The sequence below is a fragment of the Bombus vosnesenskii genome, unplaced genomic scaffold (genome assembly GCF_011952255.1).
Source record: "Bombus vosnesenskii isolate JDL3184/JDL3185 unplaced genomic scaffold, Bvos_JDL3184-5_v1.1 scf7180000013264, whole genome shotgun sequence".
In the NCBI taxonomy this organism is placed as follows: Eukaryota; Metazoa; Arthropoda; class Insecta; order Hymenoptera; family Apidae; genus Bombus; species Bombus vosnesenskii.
This window is the reverse complement of record NW_022882924.1, coordinates 8,748,298-8,775,257: the sequence shown is the minus strand read 5'-3', so window position 1 is coordinate 8,775,257 and position 26,960 is coordinate 8,748,298. Positions and strand designations below refer to the sequence as shown.

Here is a 26,960-nt window from a genome sequence, read left to right as displayed (position 1 = left end):
GATCTTGCCCAACTGCAACCTCTTTAGAATGGTAAATATTTCGAGGACTTAGGCTAATCGCTCAAATTCCTGATTTACAATCGTATAATCTCATCTATCGATGGAATAAATGACAAGCATGTGATTATCAATTTCTCTTTTTCCCATTTGCAAAGAAATAAGGATTCTTCGCACATTGCTAACGAACGTGAAAATTCCGCTTTCTTCGACGATTCGTAACTGATTGCTTCTAATGAACGAGTCGATCGAATCTTATCCTCGAATCATCTGGTTTCCGTGATCTTAGCAAGGGGAGCAGAATTTTTCACGCAATTCACATCGCGTACTTTCCACCTGACTTGTCTCCTTTACTACCGCTAACATAAATTTCTTTCTCAGCTTTATCTTTTTTTTGTTTTATCTCATATAATATCCGTTACGAACATCAGAACTCTACAATTTCGTAACACGCAATTTTATTCCAGGTAACGGAACGAAATTCTTTACTGTCATTAAGAAAAATGATAATTATTTGTATTCCAAGACCAAAATGATCGGAAATTTTAATTATCCAAAGTCTAGATAACAAATAATCTTTAGGTATATTGAACAGATTACCGAGGAAACTTTCTATTCTTTTAGAATATTAGTTCTTTCACGTAAAATGGTACTCTTATACCGAATAGGACATCTTGAAAACACAAACCGTTCCCTTGGTCGCCTAAACAAAGTTAAACAAATATCTACGTAGCTGTAATGAAAAGTTTCTTCACAGTCTGTAGCAATGTAACATTTACTCCGTTATGCGAAGCATTTGTAAGGAATGTGTGGTAATGCACAACATGACAGGGTATTGTGAGAACGATCTACCTGTTAGCATAAAAACAGCATTATACACTGGCCAATTGTAACGCACTGATTTCGACTGACTCGTTAAAAGAAAAATCCTCCCGTTGCGCGCTCATTACACAACAAAGGTGAATTTAAACGTATCTGGAAGCATTACGCGTGTGTTTATAGGGGTCAAGCACTTTTCTTCCCGCAAATCGAGAAAGCATTTACCGCGAGTTCATGACACCAACTGACAAAACATTTTTAAACGCATCGTGAAACGCTGCTGAAAGTAGATATACGCGCTGTTTAGAAACTATAACTTTCGAATGTAAGGCTGTATCTTGCTACATACTTTCAGTTCTTCTCAGCCCAAATTGATTCAATGGTACTTTTTTAACATTAAAAAAGTATCTCGAATTTGAGCAAAATAGTACTATAGAAAAAGGACTATTACGATTTCTTCTTTCAATCCTAAGATTGAAATATAAAAATTAAAAAATTCGCAGTGTGGTTATCTGTATAATACTTCATTAGATATCAGATCATTAAACAGCTATACAATAAAAATAACATATTTAAAAATATACGCTAAACTCCTTCCAGAAAGATATCAGATTTCAGTTATTATAAAATTGAAATAAAAATTGATTCTAGAACAGTTTCGTAACCGGCATGAAACCAAAAGGTAGTTTACAAGCTATATAACAACCAATTTTTAAACTCGGAAGTTGTATTTTACCAATTACTTAGATAAAGAATCATACCTTATACAGAATTACTCTGTGTTTTACAGGGAAAATTTGATTTATGCCAACACTTTTGTTCATTACCGTAGTTTATCGAGCAGAAAGAAGCTGGATAATGGGAGAACGCGTTCACGTACAGATGCATGTATTTCATCGCAGTACGTCGATTAAACGAGGGTTACAACGTACCCGGAAATCAATCGTAAATCTCGCCATATTCTTCTTAAGCTTGTTTCGACGGTAATTCGACCGAAGGAATGCAAATATGGCCGAAACGTTGGCCGTTCAGCAAGTAAATATAGAAAACTATCGGTGATCCAGATTCGAGCGTGGACGGTTGGTCGATACGTCGTCGAACGATAAAATATTACCGCGAACGATATAGAAAGAGTCGAATTAAACATAGCCGGAGGAGTAATCGCGTCAGGCGATCGTGTAAAGTAAAAAGCGCTATACACGCGAGACAAATCCGAGACCTCGAGGCTGTTTTATAGAAACGGAACAAACGTTAATCTCACCGTTGATTCCTTTTCTTTCTTTGTTTCGTAAGAGGTTACACATTGGCAAACAAAAATAAAATTGTTAATCAAGGTAGATAAACGAGACGGGTAATGTAGCAAAGCTCGCAATGCCCAAGATAGAAACGTATATACAGAGTGCAGAATATCATAAAAGACATGTAGGAGATCTTATGATCACGCACGTGAGGGAATTACAAGACAGGTTGCGTGAGAAAATTATTTCTTAATCGATTTTCCTTCGTGAAAGATACATAAAACGTCTTCCGCGTGTGACGAATAAGAATTAGCAGCCAGATGTTATTAGATATCTGGCTAACAAAGTATTGAAGTATAATAACTTGGATATAATAGATGTAAAAAAAGGAATTAATCTAGTTAATAACTTCAGGTGGTGAAATGAGTGAGATTTTACGTCGTTTTTCTATTAACGCAGTCCTTTCTTTTTTTCATTGCAATCTTTTGTGTTGGAACATTATGAAGAATTAGGCGAGTAAATATCAGGTTTCTCTTTCGATTAGTGGTATAGTAAGATAATTAATTAGAAGCTATCGTGCTGGAAACATTTCTTGACTGCATAAAAACGTCGAGTTCTTTCGCGCCTCAGTAAAGTAGGAAGTCGTATGACTCAGTAAATTCAAACGCGACTCATTGAATGGAAGACATGACCCGCTGTGTGCGGTGATTTATCGCGTGTCGATCATCGATCGTATCGGCGGCCTTCTTAAAATTGCGCGTTAAACGGTGGTCGTGGCACGTTATTCGCCAACAACTAGCAAAGTGATACGAAGTGTGCGGTTGTTTATGTAAATAGGCTCCCTGATACGATCGTCTTAAAATCAGGTGCGTGGTTACGGTTTTCGTGTGTAATTATCTCGACCCGTGCGTCACAGCTACCTAATTACACCGACGACGATTGAAACCGCTCGATCGGCAACACGCTGACCATGCGACCTAATCATTGTACCTAACGGTGAAACTCGCATTAGGCGGCGCGTGATTAAACCTGCAGCACGAGGATATCGTAGCTCTCCTGTCGCTCGAACCCTTCACTGAAGGTAGAGCACTAGGCTGCACGTGCCGGCAAACCACGTGTCGATCTACTTATCCATATCAGAAAGTATTTCAGTTCAGTAGTAGATTAAGCCATTAAAAAATGTAAAGTGTCTTTCGATCATATCTCTACTGAATGCTATTTATTCATGATACACCACTGTATTACGGCGTGCTAGCTAAAATTGCTAATATCGAAATATATATTTGACAATTAAATGTGAGTGTTAAGTTTCACACACATATGTATGCAATTCACAGGGTATTTCGTGTAATTCGGACAAATTATATTTTTGAAATTATCAGAGACAGACGTTATAAGGTAGAACTATGTAATGACGAAGAGTGAATGATTTTATGTACCGGTTAATTTAAAAAATACGATTATTTACTATTTAAAAGTACTTCTTCTGAATGGAAGCTGGTTAAAACTTTATTGGCTTGGTTATTTCCAGATTTCGATTGCCGCTCTCTACAAAGAGTTATGAAAATACCTATGTCTTAAAACTATTAGTTGAAGAATTACTTCAGCTTGAAATAAGGCGAATGACAAGTATTTTAATGCGTGTAAGTTATTTTAGTATTCCACTTCTATGTTTCCTTTCTTTATCCATTCTATCAATACAGAATACGCTATCTCTGAAGACATAGAAATATTTGTCTTATATGTATGGATTTAAACTGGGTCATAGTGAAACTGAAACATGTCGAAATATGTTAGCGAAACGATTATGGTTTCAGAACTACGAAAAGATTATTTTATTCAAGTTTCTTTGATTTAAAAATGATTTTGTTTTTGATTTCGATTTTGAAATGAATGGCGATGATCGAAATAACCTCGATTCTTCAGATGTTAATATGTAGATCTATGGAATATATAATGTACTAGTACCCTCTAAATCTAGATGGAGTAGTAACACTAATAACAATAGCATCATATTGCCAGGAAATTGAAATAATATATTAAAAATCGATTCAGTGATCTTTATATAATGCAATCTAACATTATCTATCTATAATATACCAAATTAGTTTATAGTACTGTCCTTAAAAAAAACATACATGACTCTGTCAAATATCGGTATTGCAAGAGAATTCCACACTATTTGCAAATTTATGAAAATTCCACACAGTATGAATGACTCATGCAAAATGTGGTTTAGAGAACTGACGGCAAAAAATTATGGTAAAAAAATTCAATCGTTTGCCAAACTGAATTTATGATAGAACTTATGACATACTAGACTTAGCGCTGTAGCGAAACTCAGAGAGTTACATAGATGGTTTTACGAGATTTGTGAACTATTCGGAGTAGTCCACTTTATCGTGAGATAGCGGTTAGTGTCACAAACGACTCTGTCCAGAATAATATATAGTAATTTCATTTCGGGGTCAAATATTTCTTCCTCTCGCAGAGATTATCATGATTTCGAAGTTACCCACTTTTCGAATAACACACAGTGGAATTAAACAGATAATGGCGATCAAAACTTTTTAACTTTGTTTCTATCTGCAATATTTCAATCAAATTTTGGCAAATTAAACGAATATAAATGATAGTAAATAACAGAGGCTGCCTAGATATTTGCTTGAAAATTATTAGGATAAGATACTTTTTATAATTTCACAATATTTGCTTTTTCATAACATTGTAGGATATTTTATAGGATATTTGATACTTTTATTTTGCTTTGATAATTCTGATTCTTTTAATTGTAATTTTAATTTTGTATTTTTGAAAGTTGTTATAATTCAAATTTCGAAATTCATTTGTCAGATTGAACGATTTCGAATTATAAATTTAATAGCATACCACTTTTTACACGTGCTATTCAAAGATAAATAAAAAAATAACAGATGTAAGAACTAACAACACATTGCATGGATTAGGCAAAGTAATATAAAAATTTATCACATTTTCCACGATACACGCTATGACGATTCGAGTATTCAGTGAACTTTTTTTGATCCTACGCTTACGAATAGCGACTGTGCGAAGTGCTCTTACGTTAGAAAGAAATAGTTGGGCTGCGTTCTATATAGAAACTGTGTCCGATTTCGAAACAACGAGCACGCGTTTCAGGAATAAAAAGCAGCAACTCGAACCATTGCTAAATCGAAAAACAGGGAGCAGTGACATCAAACGTGACTAGCGAATTCTGTGGAATCGTAGCATGTTTTCAACTGGCCAAACGTATTCTGCACTCGCGGTTTTAGCCTTTGTTTTGTTCTTCAGAGAAATATACGAAATAAGTGAAACCGGTACAAAACATAACACAAGCACGAGCTACGAAATTAGAATAGTTAACTGCAAGTATAGCGTCGCACAAATCGCACCCTACGGCGTTACAGTATCGTTAATTTTGATTGTGCGCATAATAAGCTCATATTGCGGTAATTCGCGACAGCTTTCTAATCCGTAAATGTTTGTTAAATTAACGGACAGAGTTAACTAGATTCCAGTTAACTGTCCTGGTAAAACCTCGAACAAAATAGGTGTAGAAGTAAACAATGTAAATAAATCTGTCAAAGCAAGTTTAAAATAAGGAAAACGACGTTGGAAGCGCGTCGAATTTCAGTCTAACCGTACCAGAACCGAACATTCCTTAAACATAAAAGTTTTTGCGCTCACTTTCAGATCGGAGTAACGAATCAAAACATAAATGTTTCCGCGAAAACAAAGAAACTTGAATAAATCTTGCGAAACTGCAGTGAAACTAATCGTTTTACTGTGTAAAATGTAATTACTACTGCGCATATTAGATATTTAAATTTTATAAAAAAATAAAATTGATTGTATAAAGAAGAACAATATAATTTTTATTTTACGAGTTTAGTAAGTAGCATGTGTATGCGTATGTTATGTATTTATATATAGGATATAAAAAATATTTCACTGCATAATTCTTACGAAAATTGTAAAAAAGTTATTGAGAAATATCCAAAATGTTAAGAGAATTTATATATATTTTTATTTTAACAAATTTATTTATTACTATAAATATACATGTCTAAAATATATTATTGTAAATCACGCTAAAATCACGGAAAAATACAACAGACACTAATGGTAAAATATAATTTGTTCATTAAATCTTGATAATAATCTTAATAATAATGTACTCTCTAACGTGAAATTATTTAAATTGCATACTCAGAATAAGGTTTCTGACACATGCACAGTTCTCTCCTTATCGCGATACGAGGAATTACTTACATTTCTTGCCTACAGTAGACCGTTAATTGACAATTATGAAAATAGCTACTGTCGGAAAAAAGTGAAAAAGACTAATCTATGCATTCAAAGAATATTTATCGGCGTGCAGCACGAGACAAGAACAATACCCATTAAAGTGCATTCCACAGGCACAACTCAAGGCCTGCCGTGCAAAATTGCAAGGCACTTTTAAAAAGCCTACGTAAGTCTCGTGACCCCAAGTATATTCTTACGTGCGTGAGTATAGCTCATAGCCAATAAAGAATATGAGTTTGATGTTATCATGTTTCAATTAAAAGCTGGATTAGATTGAAGGCAACTAAATTATTAGTTGCAAATTATAAAACGTTTTTCAAAACATTTACATACTAATTACTGTATACAACTATGACATATGTAATATGTAATTAACTTTAGATAGTTATTTTGTAATAAGATAGTATTTGTAATAAGATTATTGTAAGATAGTAATAATTTTGTCAAGTGGAATGTTAAATTTTATATAAAGTAAATATTACTAGAAAGAAAGAGAGAAAGAGAGAGAGAGAGGGAGAGAGAGACAAGAGTAACTTCAGTTAAACTGTTATTATTTCATCATCACTTACATTCATTTTTAATACGCTATTTATCTTCTAAAACGCATGTAATATACGAATAAGCAATCGCCCGCAATTAACAGAAAAAATTACAAGAATAATGCTCCTAGAACAAAAACGTTCTCTCACTCCATCACATTAACTTCAACTGACTAATTTATTTATTACAACATAAACTAGTCTATTAGCTTTTTCTTTAACTGAATTGTGTCTGACTAAGTACGAGTTAGAGACAAATGAGAAAATAGCACGAACTAAACAGATTTATCCTGTAACCACATTGTCTAACTGTTATGAGCATAAAAGCTTGCAAATATCATGGTTAATAATATATTATGATTAAGAATATCAACAGTTAGCAGCTACGACAGTCCTATCTTTCATTATTAATTTTATTAGATCTTATAGCATCAAAGAAAAAAAAGCGCATACAGCAAATTATTCGCTTGTTATGCTAGATGTATGCGTGATGATGTACAATAGTTATAAACCAAATTAAGAGACAATATATAGTTATCTATATAGTGATACAAGCTTAAGAATTCTTTGTTTCAAAGTGTATCGTATTAAGAGTCAATTAATTAGAAATTGTGAGAAGTTATGAAGATTAATGAAGGAACAATATACAAAATTAAAATACACGTAAAGCATAGATAAATATCTAAATTCATGTGAAAGAAGGAGGACCACATTTATTTATCTTAGTGAGCGTTCATAGGGTTAACAAAACTGACAGTTATGCAAATTCATATTTTCCTGATCATAATTGAAAAAATAACCTGAACAGAGATTTGTTTCACCTGATATCATGCACTTATGGGAAATTTAAGAACAAATAAATGTACAGAAGTCTATAGATAATGCAAAATTAGATAAATCTAATACCATTTTGAACCAATTAGTGGTAAATTGAGGACTCGAGCAAAAACAAGATTCCAAGCCAATAACTTTTCTCTATATTATATGATGGAAGGAATTACGTGGGAGAGCGAAGAAGTTGAGTTGAAACAAGTTTTCCAGACAACGGCTGTGACCGAGAAAAAGAAGAAGGTGACGTGGTGCATTGCTTGGCGACTTTCCGCGCCGGTCAGCCGATCGAGTCACGAGAGTTGCACGATGCGCTACGTGCTACGTGGCATCTCGACGTTGTATCTCGGGATTCGATTCAAGGACTTGCGGCGTGTTAAAGTTCACCACGCTCTCGGAGTCTTGCAAGAGCTATGCTATCGTGGGTGCAAGAAATGCATCGCACGTTGCACCATGATCGACGAGTAAAACGTTTGCCATCTTCTCACGTGACCGATACTCCTTACTACTCGCGTCGTTATTATCTTAAAGCCAATTAGAAGCACCTGAGAAATAGGGATAACTGCATTCTGATTCATCGTAAGCCGGAGCTACTACCACTGTCTGTGCATCGTACTTCACGATCGTTGGAATTCTTCTCCTTTATCTGATGTTTGTTACGGGAACGTCCAGAAGGTCTGTTTGCGAATTGGAAAACGTAGAGAGCTGAGAGGCTTTTCTCACGAAAGGTCATCTGTAGCGAATTCAAAATGGCTCATGAACGTTGCTGATTGTAATTGGCTCGCTCGCGGCTAATTCTATAACTGATAATTCACGGTCAAATAAAGTTCCCTTTCGTCGAGTTACAAGAACGTTTATTAATTTGATAAATCTGAAAGTAGCTTAAAATTAGGTCAAAGGATTTTTCGTTTCAAGCTACCCGAATTGCTTTAAAATTGTTTCTGGAATTTATATTTCAACGTAAAGGAGGTTTATCTGAATCTAACAGTTCTTCGGTTTGCACGGAAATATATTTTATATACGTGTCGCAATTTATTTTATTCAGTAAAATTTAGTAAAATAAATTGAGGCATATATATAAAATACATTTCCGTACAAACCGGAGGACTGTTATATTAGATCCAGATATGTTTTCTTTACATACGTACAAACTCCTAATTACTAAACTGCGGACTTCTCGAGCTGTTCTGAAAGTTGTCTGTCAACTTACATTTTAAAATACAAACGCTTTTTTGTTTCAAAGATTAAACGAAAAATTTTATCGATCTTATAATCCTGCCTTTGGATAAATATTTTTAAGAACTACTTGAAGATGTAGATGTTTAAACCTTGATAACGAGACTTCCTAATCCATGTTTACCAATATTTTCTTTTTTAGTTTTTAATACCGCTTTCTTGATAACAATCTATGTGTATCTACCGTATTTACGAGACAAAATGGTAAAATATATGAAGCAAGCAGGCAGTAATGTTGACGTCGTAAAACCATGATTCTGCAACCCTTAACTCTCCAGATATGCATATGCAATCTCTGCCTCTCTCTCTCGCCTTTTTATTCGCCCTCTGATAACGTTCCGGTTTTCAGGATGAAACTCGCCTATTCGCCGATGTCCTATTCGTTTTCATAATTGTTCTGAAATTTACGACCTATCAAACTCAATACGACATCTGAAGTTAACGTTCTTATAGCCACTCCGTGATTTATAATCGGTCGTAAACTTAATAAAGAGACGTATATCCATAAATTTTACTTTAAATACTTCTTAGAAGTATCTATTAGTCTATTAGCTCCTGAACCCATCTGTGTCCGTAATTACAATTTGGATTTTTTAAGATATATGGAATTTTTTTAAGTATGCTATTTTCAGACATGCGATATATTGAAATCAAATTCACTGATTTATTTAATAAGTGAACTTATTACAAATTTGTCCTTTTAATATTCGTTTTCCTATAATTTCGAAATTTGTTAATCCAAGTATACTACTTCGCAGTAGGAACTTAATTATGACGTTACTAAAATTGCTATCAAATCGTAATTATACATATGTATATGGATCTCATGAACATTGTTCTTAAGAATCGAAAGGCAAGCTCGTACGCGAGCCGTACAATTTTTCACGGTAGAAATTAAACGCTGACCAAGACAGTAATAATTTATGTAATCTCATTCGACGCTGCATGCAACGAGAACTTTGTAATAAGCCACGATCCGCATTGGAGTCGACTGTCTTAATTGCTAAACCGTTGATTACTGCTATACCGTAATACATTCTAAATCATCGCGTCGACGGCTCATTTGTATCTTTGTACGTATTACCAGTAGTGGAACAATGTCTTGCAATCACACTGATTCGAAAAATTGCAAACGAACGTAGCCAACGGTGATTCAGAAGAGTAGTAAAATAAATATGCACGCTGCAAATGTAAGCTTGTCATGATTGCCTCTCATTTAAACAAACTAAACGTCAAAAACATTTATGTATAACTTATATGTAACGAATATATACATAACGTTTTAATGTATCATAGACCATTACTAGCAAAAAAAAAATGCATATATCAGACAAGGAATGATATGAAGAGATAATCCCTTCGTGTTAATTACGAATATGAAGTGAGTATCCTGTCACTATAGTTATACATAGACAAGATAAAATATATAGAAAAGATGTCAGAGAAGAACTTCCTGAGAAGATAGAAACATCTATCACAATCTATTTACTATACAAAAATATAACTATTTTTGAGTCTAATGAAAAAACGTTTCCTTGGTACGAATCTATACCTATATAAGATTTCTTTTCTTATTTTTACTCAAAGAATACACCGACACGACTTTATAAAATAGTCTTAAGATATCCTATGAATATGTACATAATTAAATAGATTCACTTACGAAGACATTACTCATTACGTCTAACATTCACAAGGAGTAGTACGAATATTACACAATATGAGACTATTGATAATCGACAGTGACAAACAGGGTCAGAATGAAAGGAATGGCCTGTAAGCGCGAAGAAGTGGTTTGAGCAAATCGTGGGTGTAATGGTATCCGGTAGTAATATAACGGCAATATATGGGAGCGTTCTTATTTTTGTAGTTTCGCGTCACGGCTTGTCGCGGAATGGAATAATTCTCGCCAGCAAGCAAGATCAAGGGAATCTGGTTTTCTTAAGCAGTAGGTGCAGTTTCAAGTGTATTCGTGCTTATCTGGACGCATTGCCGTATTTGCATGAAACTGTGGCGTATGTTAGCCGCCGCTTCGTCTCGTGACGAAGAGTACGATAGGAAAACGGCTCCAGTCATTGTGCTCGCTTTAGAACACCGCCACAGATCTTATCCTTTAATCACGACCGACCCGCATAAATGGATTCTTAGATTCCAATCGTCGCGTTCTTTCGCTAGCCGGCTATTATGCATCCTGAACAATTGCGTTTACACGTAGAGGCGTCAATGCACGGGAATGATTTTTTCACGGGACCGAGAATTGCGGTGAAACGTCGAATAGAAAGCTGTCTGGTTTCTACAGCCTTTGATATGTGTAATTAATAATTTCACGTTAAGATTTCATATAATAAATTTTTTATACATATAGTGGATATTCATCGGTATTTCATTTTCGTATGATAGTTGTGTATCTCTCAGTTCAACAGTAAAGAAAATTGAAAGTGGACTGCTGGATAATTTGGTCAATGTCACCTCTACGAAAGTTTAACTTTCTCTCAAAGAAATTCTACACTGCAATGAAGGTATACGTTTCTCGGAAAGAAACAAAGTTAAATAGCGGAACCTTGACTTCTTACTCATTCCGTAGGATATATACAGCGTGGTTGTACTTTCTTAGTGGTTAGTGAGTTGCATTGTGCATTTATTAATCAAATAGCACATACGATTATTAGTTTTATAATGATTTATCAAAGACGCAAAAAGATTTCTATAAGAAAGCTGTTTATTGTAATGAGGGGAACTTAATAGAATATTTGAATTATAAGATGCATTTAATAACGTACATACATACAATATATGTATGTATGATATGCATGTTGAAATAATAAATTATCTATAAAACGAATTATGTACATCGTTCATTGGATGCAGCCGACATTACAGTTACTTTGCAATGACAAAGATCGCCTAATAAATTTTCTACCAATGTGTTTTACCATAGCATGTTTTACTCTATAACCGCGTGCTCTGCATGTATGAAATTCATTAATCATAGTTTAACCTGCTTTCGCGGCGTTGCACCGATATTTTAAAATCATTTGATCCGTATGATATATACGTTTAACAAATATTCACCTTGGTGAGGGAAAGGTTATTAAAGCACGAGCGTACTTGACACACGAATTTATGCTACATCAACAAGTTTCTGATATCGTTTCGGTCAACCACGCACACAATCTTCTTTCTATACTTGCTTCTACTATTTTATGCACATTCATCACCTCTCGCCCGTTTCTTTCACTCTCTTACTGTTCTAATATCCACTGGTTCTGCAAGTAAAAACTGACCGGCACCATACACTTTAAACTGTCCCCTACTTAATTGAGAAATAAGAGACAATTTTCCACCTGTTAAGGTATCGCAAACCTTCGTCCACTAGGAAAAATGCGTTCGTAAAAAAAAAAAAGATTATAAGCCGGTTTCTGATCATTTAATTGATCATAGACCTAGCATCGGCCGAATTTGGTTTCATGTTTTTATTGATTAGATAATGAGTTCTTGGCAGAATCCTGAAATAAGCGATCGACGCGTTTCTCTTTATCATTATTATAATATATTTAATATATTCGATATATATATATTCATATACTTGACATATACACATATTAAATATATGTCATTTATTATTATAAATTAATCTATTTATAAAATATTTGAATTTCAATAATTATTTATACAACATGAAAAGAAATGAATTAAACAGAATACAGGCAATGCAGGTTAATAATCTAGTGATTACGTGACATCGTTGCGACAAGATTTGCAAACATGTTCTCGCATGTCGTACACCTTCAATTTTCATTGCATATGTAAATGTGTAATACATGGAAAGCATGGTAACAGAACACTTGTCTATTTAGGTTGAGTGTCATTTGCCCAGGATTACTTAGAGATTTGTAATTAATATTTGACAACATATATTTACTTGGATTTAGAACATCGAACCTATCATAACTTACTAACCTAATCGCTTTTTATGTCACATTTATCGAAATGTTTTCGTGAATCGTAAACGTAAATCAGGAAACAGGAAAATTAAGGAAATAGTAAACCTTGGAATTTGAAATACGTATTCTAAACTGAGAATGAACTGTTTTTGCATATTCACTTTCTCTGCCCTCGTTTTCCTAATTTCAAGAAAAAAACAAATAATAATATTCGAAAGTTATCGTCCTAACTTAAACTTACATGTAAACCTAATTAAACGAAAATTTTATAAAAATATTATAAATTAATTTCTTACATTTAATTAATCCTGATATTCTCTTCAGGTTCACACGACTCTAAATTAAATTTATATTTTAACAAATATTGTTAAAACATAGATAGTAATACAAATTAAAAGAGAAGAATTTATTGTTAATGAATAGTATTTCAATTCTTCCAACATGTAACCGTTTACTCGAGCAAACGTTAAAACAAGACAATCGGTGACAAATAATAACGGAGAACGTGGGTGTGAATTTTTCAAATGCCCCAGAGATTACTCATTGTCTTTCCCTCTTTGTTCGCCTGCTAAGCTAGGCATGATTGCATCTTTACATTCAAGGATGACTGGAATATATAAGCGCGACATGCACGAGTGGTGATCGTTCGACCCGAAGTCTCGACTTGTTGACTGCATTCGAAGCCGGTTAAGAGATACATAGTACAATGCGTACATACGTATATCGAATGACGTTAAAAGCTCAACTGCTGGAAAATAGTAGTATGAGATACATTTGAAAATAAGAGATTGATAAAAATACCAAATTTATGATTCATAGTTAAAATGCGACAATGAAAGGAACTATTCTGATTCAAAATTCATGTTCCATATCTTAAAACGATATAAAAATAACATAAAATTTGTATGTAATTATATAAAAGTATTACCAAATGATATCAAACTTAATATACTCGGACTTCATTAATTATATAAATGTTCTAATGAATAGGAATGGTGCACAAATATTTTTCTCTAATCACTGTATATAAATATTTTTCGATAAAAATGACCGAATCTTAAAAATAAATTCACATATCTTCTTTTTTTAATTGACGTATCTTTCTATATAAAGTAACAGTGAAAGGAAAATGAAAGTCAAACTTGTTGAGGTGTTTTATGGAAACTTTAAAAGTGTACGAGTTTTAACTTCGCCGTTTTAATGAACCTTAGGAAAATCGGTACGGCTACAGGAAACTAGAGAGCACTTAAACGTGTACGAAGACGAACAAGGAGATGCACGTAATCTCTCAATTTCTCTCAAAGAGAAGCGTTATAAGATCTATCTTACGACAGTCCTTTTTTTTTACACTACCAAGTGGCACATTCTCGTCGCCAAGAATGGACAACGTTGTAACGAAACTCGTCAATCGACGTCCCTCTGCGTCCTTTCGATCGCGTGTTTCTATTTTACTTAGCATTTGATATTTGCCAATGTTACGAAACTTTACGGTTTCACCCGCATATCTATTTGCGTGCAGCAAAATTCATGCGCTCATTGGAAATGAACAACGCTTGTATAGTTCGAACTGTTTCAATCACATTTTGTCGCAATCTACAAAAGTTAGAATTACTTCATAATAATTGGATATATAATTTCTGAAGAAAAATAAATATTATCTGGAGTGATAACGTCATTAGAGATCTAATTAATATGCAATTATATCTAATAATAATATTTAATTTTATTTTAAATGTGTTGAATACCTAATATGACCTGTATTTTATTCCGAAAGTATAATCGACCGTTTCAAAACCAGTATAAAAAACTTTGAAAAGTTATTTAAGAAATTTTGAGTAAAAGCCACGCAAATATACAGCCTACTGTTAACATTCAGGTAGTTGAAATAGAAAATTTAATATCTTACTGTTGCGAGTTTATTTCGCTGTGTCTTTCAACCGAAAGGGCACATCATGAGTACTTATTACAAAACTGACAATAAGTTGGAAGTAAATGATATCTCATATTCTCCTGTCTCCTCTTAATTTCTTACCATTTATTAAGTTTATAGTTTTATGATAGTAGTAAAACTTTAAAATCCTTTAACTACCTATATAAGTATGAAGAATCTGATTTATGCTCGTGTCACTCTTTTTCCTTATAATGGACCTCCAAGCAGTCTCTCAAAGTTTTTATATCAATATATGTACTTATTTACTCTATCTACGTTCTACCTATATATCCCTTAATAATTCAATTTTAATTGCGTGACGTAGCAGAGAATTTTTTCTTTTATTAGAGCAATTTGGATCTCCATAAAAAGATTTCATAGTGGTATGACCAATAAATTTAATGCTAGTCACGTTTATGGTATCGTTCGTTTTATTCAAGTGAAATCATTTTTAATTATTTCCTCTTAGATGGATTCCAATAATCACTAAGATTGCAATGTGACACCATTTAGCTGGGTGTAAGAAACTAGAATATTAACTCGGTCCGTCTTAAACGCGGGTGTCAGCACCTGTTACTTATGAACCAATAGTCGGTCTTTAACAGAACGTTAAATTCAAGGCGGCAAAGTAGGACCGCATTCCGACCAACAAGGAGTCAAGTGTCGTGCAACTTATAAGTGGCCAATAAGTGTAATTACTTATGTAGGCTTAGACTAAGGTCGACCTAGAAAACCGGACAATATTAATCATTTCAGAATCCTGATCATGCGAATACTAGGTATATATGAAAATATACGTGTTTGCAAGCGAGACGTGCGAGAATTTTCGTATAACTGCATATGCATGATCAACATATTTATTTCTCTAAGCTACATAGATATATAGATGAGAAAAAAAGACACTTTAATAGCGTCATTATTGTTTGCTACAAGATATGACATTGACTTATGCGAAATAAGCTGGCTTTCAACTTTACCTATTCGACTATATGTATACACTACGTAAGTGCATAGCTCTCTGTGCACTTGAAAAATGGTTAAGCAGCACGTGCTTGCTTAACTTGTAGATACTGACGTCGATGAATTTTGTATCTTGCGCTATTATACAGGTTTTCCCCTAATAAAAAATTAAACAGAGGCAATCTAATTAATCACATTTGGTAGGTGTTTTAAAGATGTTCTATAAACTATGTCTATGATATTTTATAAGCAAAATAAATCTCTATATAGGTTTCACTTCTGTACTTGTAAAAATGTCTTTCTTTCCAATTTTGGAAAATCATAATTTTTAAATTTACATCGTACAATTTAACAAATTACTACCAGTGGCATTAAAAATTCTAAGACACTATTTTTAACTTTCTTATTATGTTCAATTCCTTACTTATATTCCTTACGTACACATATGCAAGTTCCAAGAATATTTTTTTTAGCCGGTATTCTTTGGACTTTTTCTATGGTCAGTTTCGGACCATTCCAGACAAAGGTATCGAAGTCTTTTGACCAAAAACGACGCGAGTACGAACGTCTCGTATGATTCATGTATATTTCATTGTGTTCACGACGAACGCGACAGCAAATCCATACGTTCCCTTGCCTTAGAGAGACAGAATGTGCTTGGCTGGTGCACGTGACTATGCCCGGCGCAATGTGTTTCGCGTCACGTGCATCGGACAGTGCACCGACTGCCACGCTCTCGTGCACGTGAATTCTGCATAAAGGAGCAACGGTATCGACACTTTTATAGCTGGAGAACAGAAATCAGGTCTGCCCAAGCTCGCGCCACTTGTCAATCGGATTAATAACATCCGTTGCAATGCCTTAACCTTTCGTGTAATTAAGGTATATTTCTTTAACACTATAGCTACTGAAACATTGATCTTTCCTTTTTTTGTTAGTTATGAACGATAGCTGACATGAATGCAGGCTGATGAACGCAGGTGTTTTAGACAAAGTTAAAATATTGGCTTTTATTGAGATAGAAATATGACTATATATATCTAATTATTCTCATTATACCATTTTAATCTGGATGTTTTATGTATAAATATATCCAGGTATGTGGTATAAGCCTGTAGTTTTAATGTTAATACAAGTTATATTACATTTTATTGCGTTAATATTAAATATAACGAATATTTAAAATTCGACAAATTTTTAAAGAATTAGTTCAAACTCGAGATTAGCATTGTTGTTTCTTTGGTGAAATTAATAATGTTATGCAAGTGTTATGAATTTTTATTGGATAAACAGTCAAATGATAGTGATAAATTGATGTTTGCAATTATGTTATGCAATAACAGTAATGAGAAAGAATGTTACTAACGTAGTATGTCTAGTTTAATTTTAGTTAAATGCAATATACTGTTGGTTTAAGATTAAGAAAAATAAGAAAGTACATTAGTATTAGTTTAGAAAGGGTTGCTTAATAGTATGTATTACTTTAGAAAGGTTAGATAGAGAAATATAGAAAGGGGATAACCAATGAAGACGTAAACGATGAAGGAAATGCGTGAGAAGTGAGAATTTTTTCACAAAAACGGGCATCCAGTGTTTAACCTGCGAGGTGCGGTCATGAGAGAATTATAAAGCATTAATAACTCAGTTTTAACATATAGGGTTATTCATGCAGTTGCAACAAGTAATATCCTTTAAGTAATTCCATCTAAATAATTTCTTGCTTTTATATATACATATGTTAAAGGAGAAAGATGAATGGCAAGAAGATCTATTTTTCCACAATTTCGTTTTTTTTTTTTTTTTATAAATGTAACATATAATGCAGTCTTTTAATAATAAATGTACATATTTTCCTTTTTACGCATTGGTTATAGTATTTTGATCTGTTTAAGGTATAAGTAATATTGTATGCCAGACAATTACTTATTTCACTACTACCCTTCCCTTTCCTTCCTTCAATCGTTTAACATTTAATTGACTAATTTAATTATTTACCTGGTTGCTAGATTGCTGCACGTTGGTCTTGAAATTTCAATTGTTCGCGAGAGCCTGTATTTGTGTTTCACTCTATCGATGGAACGAATATCGCACAATGGAAAGAAACAAATCCATTGCCAATGAAACGCGTATGTGCAAGATTGCATTCTCTGTAAACACACCAGATAGATTATTATCGTGCAAAGATAAACTCATTATAACGTAATACTGGAGAAATTATATCTTACGGCATTCGGAATTTTTGCAGAAAAATTGTCAAATAAACTTACTCACAAACTTTGTCTGCTCATCAAGACGAATTTGTACGTTAACAAACGCAACAACTGATCATTCTGGTCGATACAGATCGATGACTCGAATCGAACATATTCGAGCTGGAACGTGATACCGACTCATGAATGTATTCTTTCGAGTCTCTTTCTGTGATAAAGTGCGTGAAAACATCGGAGAAAACTAGTTTACTTATCGTAGTATAAGCGTACGTTTAGATATGCGATAATACGAAATGGATACCGCGCGCCGCGTGTAAAGAAAGGGTTAGGCTACGTTCGACTGAAATATCGTCGTTCAATAGGCGAAGTGATATACTTTAAATGCTAATCTACTTACTCGATGGCCGAAACAACCTCTTGTAATATGTTACGTTTTTCCTCAACGGATTTTCTAATCATTTCACTTCGAACGTTTCGCTCGACTGTGTAAACTACGCGATCACCTTGAAGTAGTCGAGTGAAACTATAGTGTATGTATGAGGATGTTCGTCACGACACGCCATCTGCGTCGCTCAGGTATAACTATCGTCAGTATGAAATGGCATCTCGATTTCGATATGTTTACGTTTTGTGCAGCTCGATTCTGTTCGCGACAAAAACATTGTATTTATTCGGTGTTACTTATTCAATGAATGGTTTCGGATTACAAAGTGTAAAATGTAAAGTTTCGGTGACGAAGTGTCCTTTAACTGCCAGCACCAACGTGCGATGGAATTAAGGAGAATGCAGTGGAACAATCGAAATTATGGTATGTAAGACCCTTCTTCAATTATTGTCATGATCTGAATAGAATAGAATATGGCGGGAAACGAACGATCTGTGAAAAACATATTGCGTATACTTTGATAACGTGTTTTGATTTCGACGCAATATACGTAATATACGTATTGTTTACGATGGAAGGAACGAACCGATATAGCAACGGCGAAAATCATTAACGAGAATTTGTGATATTGTCGTAACACAATGATCGGTAAACGGCGTTCTTTTATCGAATAACATTCAATTTAAGGAATAACAAAAAGTAACTTTAGGCTCGCATCGTATTATATATACAAATATAGCAAATTTTATAAGAATGTATTAGATTAGAGAACGCCGTTCCAGAAATATCGTTATATTAGAAAATATTGTTCAATTAAAAGTATCCTAGCTAAAATTCATATCATGAAACGTCTATAATATACCTTCTACTTAACACGAACATAATAGAGTTCGTACAATTTAATAACAATTTTCCTGTTACTTATTTGTAAGTCCGTTTTAGAAATGTTTGAAAGTAAATTGAAGTTAAAGTTACAAATAAAAAGAAAGTTCGCGGTCATCGATGTAACATAAATTATACCAAATCCACCATGATTCACGCATCCTTTATACTGCAATTTAAATTTACGTAACCACTGCTTGGATTCCATACAAATTCGTAAACTCATCGATATTAAATTCCTAAACTATGAAAAATACGTTTCCTAGTTCTAGTAAATGAACCATAGAATTTGTTTATATAATAAGAATCGAAAGCAATATTCTGCATCGTTCATGAAAGGAAACTACTCGTGTGGACTTTGCCAATTCTCATCATTTTCTTTAAAACGATACATAATGTCACCTCGAATGATGCAATCCAATCAAGAAAGTCAAACTTCCGCAATGTCCACGATTTCTTTCCACCGTGGAATTAAGAATAAGTTCTTTAGGGTAGTTTCTCAAGCGAAAATGGGAAGAGAGAAGAAACAGAGTTACCTCGCGGCAATATAAACGACAGTGGGCCAATTCAGACCTAATAATTGGCAAGAAAGAATGTGTCATACTTGCGAAAAGTAAAAAGTATATTAGTAAACTGGTGGGACAAACCTAACGTTTAACCCCCACTATAGTCTCGATAAATCACGGTAAAAATATATCGACTGCTTAACGATGTTGATTGCTCGAATGAATTCGATTCGCATAGTCCTTTGGGGTCTCGTTCTGGCATTCGATACAATAAACCATACTTGTTCTTTTTTCTGCAAATCTACGAGATACATATGTCGTACATTTGCTATAGTATAGAAAGTTGATGTTTAAATCGTTACATTTCTAGAAGTCGCTAAGATTTCTCTAGCATTGCCGTGCATTTGAAAAATCCCTCGAGTACGAGATCATGTTCGAACCACGAAAACACGAGCAGGAAGAATAGCGTTGTTACGACAGTCTCTCAGATTGCTGCAGGTATTGCTGCCTCGAAAAAAGTACACGCGTAATTAACCGTAGACACTAACGACGAGATCAACTCCAATATACGTGCTTATGAATTCGAGTCGAATCAAAGTTGACTATTTGATAACCAAGAAAGATTATTTTTAATGAAAATAAGATTTCTTCATAAAGTTTAGAACTTCTTCGTCCACTGTTGGATTCTGCTTCGGAATATCCTCATTTCCCAGAGTACTCATAGTGGGTTCTAATTTGTCGTGTTTAGATTCGAGTTTATTTGAATGTATCTACTGCTTTTCTTTTTCAAAATTGTTAGAGAAGATTCGAATATAGTCGGTCGATGTTCGAATCTATTATACTTGCGATGTACATACTTGAGCCCATCACTAGCAGACAGCATAGATCTACGATCTTTGCAAATTTGCAATCCTATACATCGGACGTATCGAACTCGACCTAAATACGTGGGTGACTTACGTTCCAGTCCAAGATCCAAGTATAAAATGACTTCAGCAAATGACCGTTTGATCAGCTTTGGAAAGTAAACGTTAGCCATGAATACCGCTGCTTTCTCATTCAACTTTCTGTATCAGCTCAATAAAGATTAAAAGTAAATTGCAAAACTTCTGGGCGGATATATCCTCTCGGTATGAGCAAGTAAAATCTAATAAGCGAGTGCGAGTGTCAGTAGCGAAATTAACGATATGCACCTTCTACAACCTCGTTCTGCTGCCGTTTTAATGGTTTTGTATTTAAAAACTCGTACTTCCAATTAATCCGTCAATGGTATTTGATGAAATTCTACATAAACAGATGCTAGAGATAAATTGATTCTTCGTGCTATATAAAGGAAAGTTGCAATTTTATAGCTTTGTTATAGTGCAAATACTATTTAAATAAAAAACAGAAGTTGATTCATTTGATTAATATGGAAACACTGTTTAGTAAAAATCAGAATCTGACTCATTTGGATACGTAATGCTTTAAGATCAAGGAATCGTAAGAAAAAAATATTATTCCTATTTTGCCTTATCGTATAAAATTAATATAATCCATAAAAAAGATATTTGAGGCTTCTTTTATCGATTAAATGGCAAATGAATGATAGTTTTTTTAAATTACATGAAATTACGAATTATAATATACGAATTAGTAATTAGAGATAATCTCGCTGTATCTTACTACGCTAATAACCTTGGCGAACTGTAGCTGTCGTATGTGAGAGATAGTATATAATGGCAAATTTGCATACCCAGCGTGCTGAAGGCTCGTATATGGTGAATTCACTTCCGTGCATTAATTATGTAGCTTGATTTCACTAATAATTTACTAGATCGACGCGTTGTTACATACACTTTGACACATTAATTCAGTTCCTTGTATGTAATTGATTGCAAATCAATCACACGTTTACCAAACACAGGTACTCGAAACTTGAAAAGAAGTCTTACTGATATTTCGTGAATGTAATTAGTTTTACGCGAAAGCAGCTTTGAAGTATTATACGTATCTATAAACAAGCGGTAAATTCAGACAGAAGTTAATTGGCTCATGTTATACAATAGTAGCTACTGTTGAAACTTCATTTAGAATTATTATTTAAAATACTGAATAACTTGAATGTTCTTTATATTTCGGTATTTACGTATTATATATCATATAACGTATATTATATATCTTTATACATTCTTTATATTTTGTTTTTACGTGAAATTCATTACAATGTTCCGGGAAAACTTAATTGCATTTTATAAAGTTTTTTATTATCTTCTGGCAACAAAGAAGTTTATTTATAAAAATGTGTTCGATACTTAGTAAAAAGTCTTGCAAGATTTAATGAAAGATATTAAATATATTCCTGTAAATCCATCACCATGCTATCCAAAGATAGTATAAATAAATTCTCTGCATATATACAAATTAAATACATAGATTACATGAAATTTTAACTAGAGAAAGAATGTCATAAAATTTAAAAAATTTGCTATGTGACAACGTATTCCATCAATGTCTCTCAAATGATTCTCAACATTACTGTTCGAAAGTATTTTTCTAGAAATACACGTCTTTGACCCTCGATCCGAAACGAGTTTGATGATAGCCTCGTACCAGACTGTGTTGTACAAGAGTCGCGAAGACGACGCTGCGGTTAATTGACAGAACAGCCGGTCGCGTGAATCGAGCCGAGTGGCTGACGTGTGCACGAGACTCGGTCACACTTTTCCTTCGATGGTATTAACCCGTACGAGGAAAGGTGTACAAACACGGTTCTCTTTCTTTCTTCGTGGTTCTCTTTCCCGTTCATTGGCTATAGAGTCAGCACGTGCACCAGCACGTGGTATCATGTGCCGCACGTGATCGCAACATCAACGTGCTTATGGGGTCATTCTTATTCTTATTATCCTTCGTTGCTCCACGTTCACATCATCGTAATGCAGTTTCTCCATCGATGCCCGTTACTGAGCTTATAATAGATGCAAATAGATGTAGAATGTTCGTAAAATAAAGTTTTAAATAGGAGAAACACATGGCAAGTACAATTTTGCTGATTTCCTGACTTTCATGTCATTTAATAGAAGGGTATACTTTAATATAACACAGGTTAAAAGAGGAACAACCTATTCAATGCACAAAAGGAACCTAGCTTTTTAGCAATAGATAAAAAATTCATAAAATTTTATGGAAATTAATGGCATATCTAATATTTAAAATATAATAACCAATACTTTTAAAATTAATATCGTTAATGTAAATATTTTTCAGAAGAGAACCTTACAAAAAAATGTGATAAAAACACATTTTTTGGTAATATGTGATTGGCTAAGGTATTGAATTTTAAAATTACTCTCATATGAAAAACGAAAAATGTAACTTATGTCTCTTTCCTCTAATCTCTTCGTATAGTTTCCATCTATTATACGTTAATTTATAAATCTCAGCACCCTTGCCGTTAAATAGAACTTTTCTCGAAAAAAATGTATTCGCCAGTTTTTGCCTATTCGTATCTATAGATTATATCGTTATCGTGGTACCTAGCTATTTGAAACTGGCAACGGAACTTGTTCACGGACAATGCATCACTTCTTCGGCTCGCACAATGATTTCCTAGTCAGTATTAAACTGAACACGCGAGACTTATCAGTCAGCTTAAAGGAGGCTCTCGATAGATTAAACGTGTAGGATAAGCAGGAAGCCGGAAATCCAACATACGAACGTTTGTCTTAGTCTATAGAACGTTCTACATGTTGAATGCATTAGTCTGTTTTATGATGTTAAGAGATACCGCATAAAAAATACCAACTTTTTCTGAAGTACGATTAACGAGAAGGTTTTGTTTCCATGTGGAAAGTCATGCATAATTGCATGTTAACTTAAAATAAGTTTCATAAGTCTTAAGAAAGTTCCTGTGTTTCATATAAAGATGTTACGTAATGTCACACTGTCTGGTGAAAATAACACCGTTGAAAACAATGAAATTGCGATACATAGGGTGTATCAAGAAAGGGCCTAAGCTTTTAAAGGCTTGTTCTGGTTATTAGGAGAAATAAAAAGTGTTTGATAGATTCTCGAATTAATATTAGATAATAAAATAGATTTCAAAATCAATATTTTTTTGTGAAAAATGTAATTTTGAACCTCCTTATAGGTATATTAATGATATTTGTTTTTTTCTTTCAATGTATGTATCTACATTTAACAGTCTATATAATTATATAAAAAATATTCCAAAGAAATAATAAATAGAAAGCAATTCTGCGAAAATATCTTCAAGAACATTATCAATAGACTGATATTGCAAAAAACAGAAACAACAAGAATAAACATTTTATTATGCATATAGAAGATAATCTGCAAAATCGCAATTACTACTAATTAGTTTACCTTCCTAACGGAGAAGATCGAAGAATATTAATGAGCAAAATTGCAATTATTACCAATTAATTAACGTTCCTATAGAGGGGAAATCGAAGAGTATTGATGAGCAAATCGATATACGGCTCCTATTAAGGAATAATAAACTAAACATTCTCATAAGGATATTTAACCTTCGTCTCATGGTTACGAGGCCAATTAAAAGCACGTTGCCAAGATGTAAACCTTCCTAAAATATCATGGAAATCTGACACTATTAGCAACGAGGCTTCTCAATAAAATATGATCATCCGTTTCTAGCAACGTAAATACGCGTAAATACAATTTATATATGCTTTTGACATTTTCTGAGCACAGAAAGTTTTAACGCTTCATTAAAGGATACGACATTGCTGTATTAAACCGTGACACGGTCACCCGTTGGTATTTAAATATCTTATTTACACGTTAAGAATAAAACGACTATTTAATATCTAAAAATTCTAAATTTCCATAATTTTATTGATAATAAAATAGAATAATATCTAGTTACAACGAATAAAATTGATTACTCTATTAGTACGATTACATTATACTAATTACTGATTAACATAATATTTGAATAAAATATATGGAAAAAAATATTTGACCATAAATTTGATAAAATTGAATGAATAATATTTTTCTATAAACAGAAATGATACAAGTAAGATATTTCTACGTATAAGATGCTGTAGTCAGAAAACAACGGACATTTCTAGCTTCGTTCCAAGAAATTGCGCACGCGAGTTCAAGGTTCGGTATAAAAAAAATAAAATGGTAGAGGGCAAAGAAGGGAAAGGTGATGCCTGCGCGGAAATTTTACTGTAACAATTTTGAATGCTGTCACGTATCGTGGAGACTGCTCACTGTACGAGATTATCGTGATTAGCATCTGTAGAAGGAAGTGTTCTACTTTCATGAGAGCAAAAGAGAAACGAAGAATGGGAAAAGGGTAGGGCTGTAATTGTCTGGAATAAAGCCGAACACGAGAGGAAAGAAATGAGAGGGAAAGAGAAAGAAGAAAAGCAGCGAAGATTAACGCTCTTGGATAGTTAATTGCAACGATTAGAGGTAGTAAACTTTACAGGATTTGCCTACCAGCCTGTGTGCATTAGATCAGATTTTCCGACACGAAGCAACGTACAATAAATTATTTCTTGTATGTACAGGTATATATACTATTTATGTTATTTTAGTTACAAGATATTCTTACTTTCATTGTTCTTCATTTAGCTGGTATCTATTAGTGTTGAGGCAAGCCAAGACAAATATATTATTACAGCTAAGTTTACACGTTGAGATAAAATTTATGGTGAGAGATAATATATGAGATGAATTTATTTTTATTTGCAATAGTATAATCAATAGATATGTGTAACCGTAGATACAATATTATAAAATGAAGGAAAGAATGCATTTTTATTTGTAGAGTTAAAATAATTTAAAATATACGCATGATAAGTATGTGCTCTTATGAAATTTTTCCATAAGGATCTGTGAATGAAGTTTGTTAAATAGGTGAAATTAACTTGTCAAATTGCGATAAATATCTTGCCGTGCTTTATGAACACAGTTCATTTTATTCTTATTCATAAATATGAAAGAAATCATTGAAGTTAGCGCTTGCACACAGTCTCGTGACCAATAAGTAGCAATTTTAGGCGGCAGTTCAAAGTAGCTACACAGCATTCACTATATGCACGTATTAAAAGTTACTGCACATACTTTTACAACATCGTTTCGTTTATAAATAATTTCCTACGAAAATCTACACGTGAAAGTGTCTTATAAAAAAACCACTTTACTTTATGTCTTCACAAAAACACATACTTGTTGTTAAGAAACTTTTAACTCAACTTCATTGCCTTCAAATACAACACTCCTAATATATTTAATTCATATGAAATTAAAATTACCAGACATTAATTTATACATACAAAAAATGAATAAACTAAACAATTTGCACATAATATCGCAGAAGAAATTCGTTCACGTACCTGGTCTGAGTCTTCCTTGCGGAGGGTATCCTAGCACCTGTGTCCCAATCAAAGATACGACGATCAGAATTTTGGCAACTATCATCTTCATTGTCACTCCTGACCTAAGCCGCTCGAATCACAAATAGTTGGGGAGCGTGTTAAAGGTACCGAAACACGAGAAACGGTGAGTGACACGTAACCGAATGTTCTCAGTTTCGTTGATGAAACTTCCGATTTATTGTGAAAGATCGTTAATTGACAATATAAGTCTGCCGTGACGGTAGCCGGCAGAGCTCTTGCCGCTGTCGTACTGTGCGATAGTCTGGAGGGTCGGCAGGCGCTTTCACTGGTTTTATAGGTGCGCAGGAAAGCACTTCTTCTGGAAGGGGGGATTCTACACGACTCTTTGATACGTCAGGAGTGTGGTGTATAGTAGAAGAATTATTGTCGTAAAATGTATTAGTTTGGCTGTGCACGAATTTTCAGGCAACGTGATAAGTGAATAAACACAGGGTAGATAAGAATCTATCATTCACTAGTAGACTATACAGAATTTATTTTAAAGGAGGCAAAACAATCTTTTATGAATAAAATTTTAGTAATGATTCATTATTTTTCTAAAGTTTCACATATCTATATTTGATGTCATTACATTTATATTGGTATTGAATTATCTTGATTTACTTTTATCTATATTGAATAGAAAAATACATGTTTAAAAAAAAATATTAGTCAATTGAGTATTATTTCAGTAAAATTAAATATAACTGGAATATTTCATCGTATCATTTCCTCTGGCAG

At 33.5% G+C, this 26,960-nt stretch overlaps 1 protein-coding gene across 3 annotated transcripts in view; it reads right to left on the bottom strand.

Moving 5' to 3' along the window:
- LOC117236800 overlaps positions 1–26,472 on the bottom strand; it is a 76,456-nt gene extending 49,984 nt beyond the window's left edge. The window contains exons 1-2 of one of the 3 annotated variants that reach the window (XM_033500096.1): positions 18,428–18,548; positions 17,816–17,967 (exon numbers count right to left, since the gene is read on the bottom strand). Coding sequence is in view for 1 of the 3 variants with exons in the window: in XM_033500078.1 (XP_033355969.1) it covers positions 26,178–26,268 (91 nt within the window). In the remaining 2 variants the exon portion in view is untranslated. Of the gene's footprint in view, positions 1–17,815; positions 17,968–18,427; positions 18,553–26,177 lie in introns of those variants that run through there. The other 2 variants (XM_033500078.1, XM_033500087.1) reach the window with 2 other exon arrangements.
- Positions 26,473–26,960: the final 488 nt, after the last annotated feature.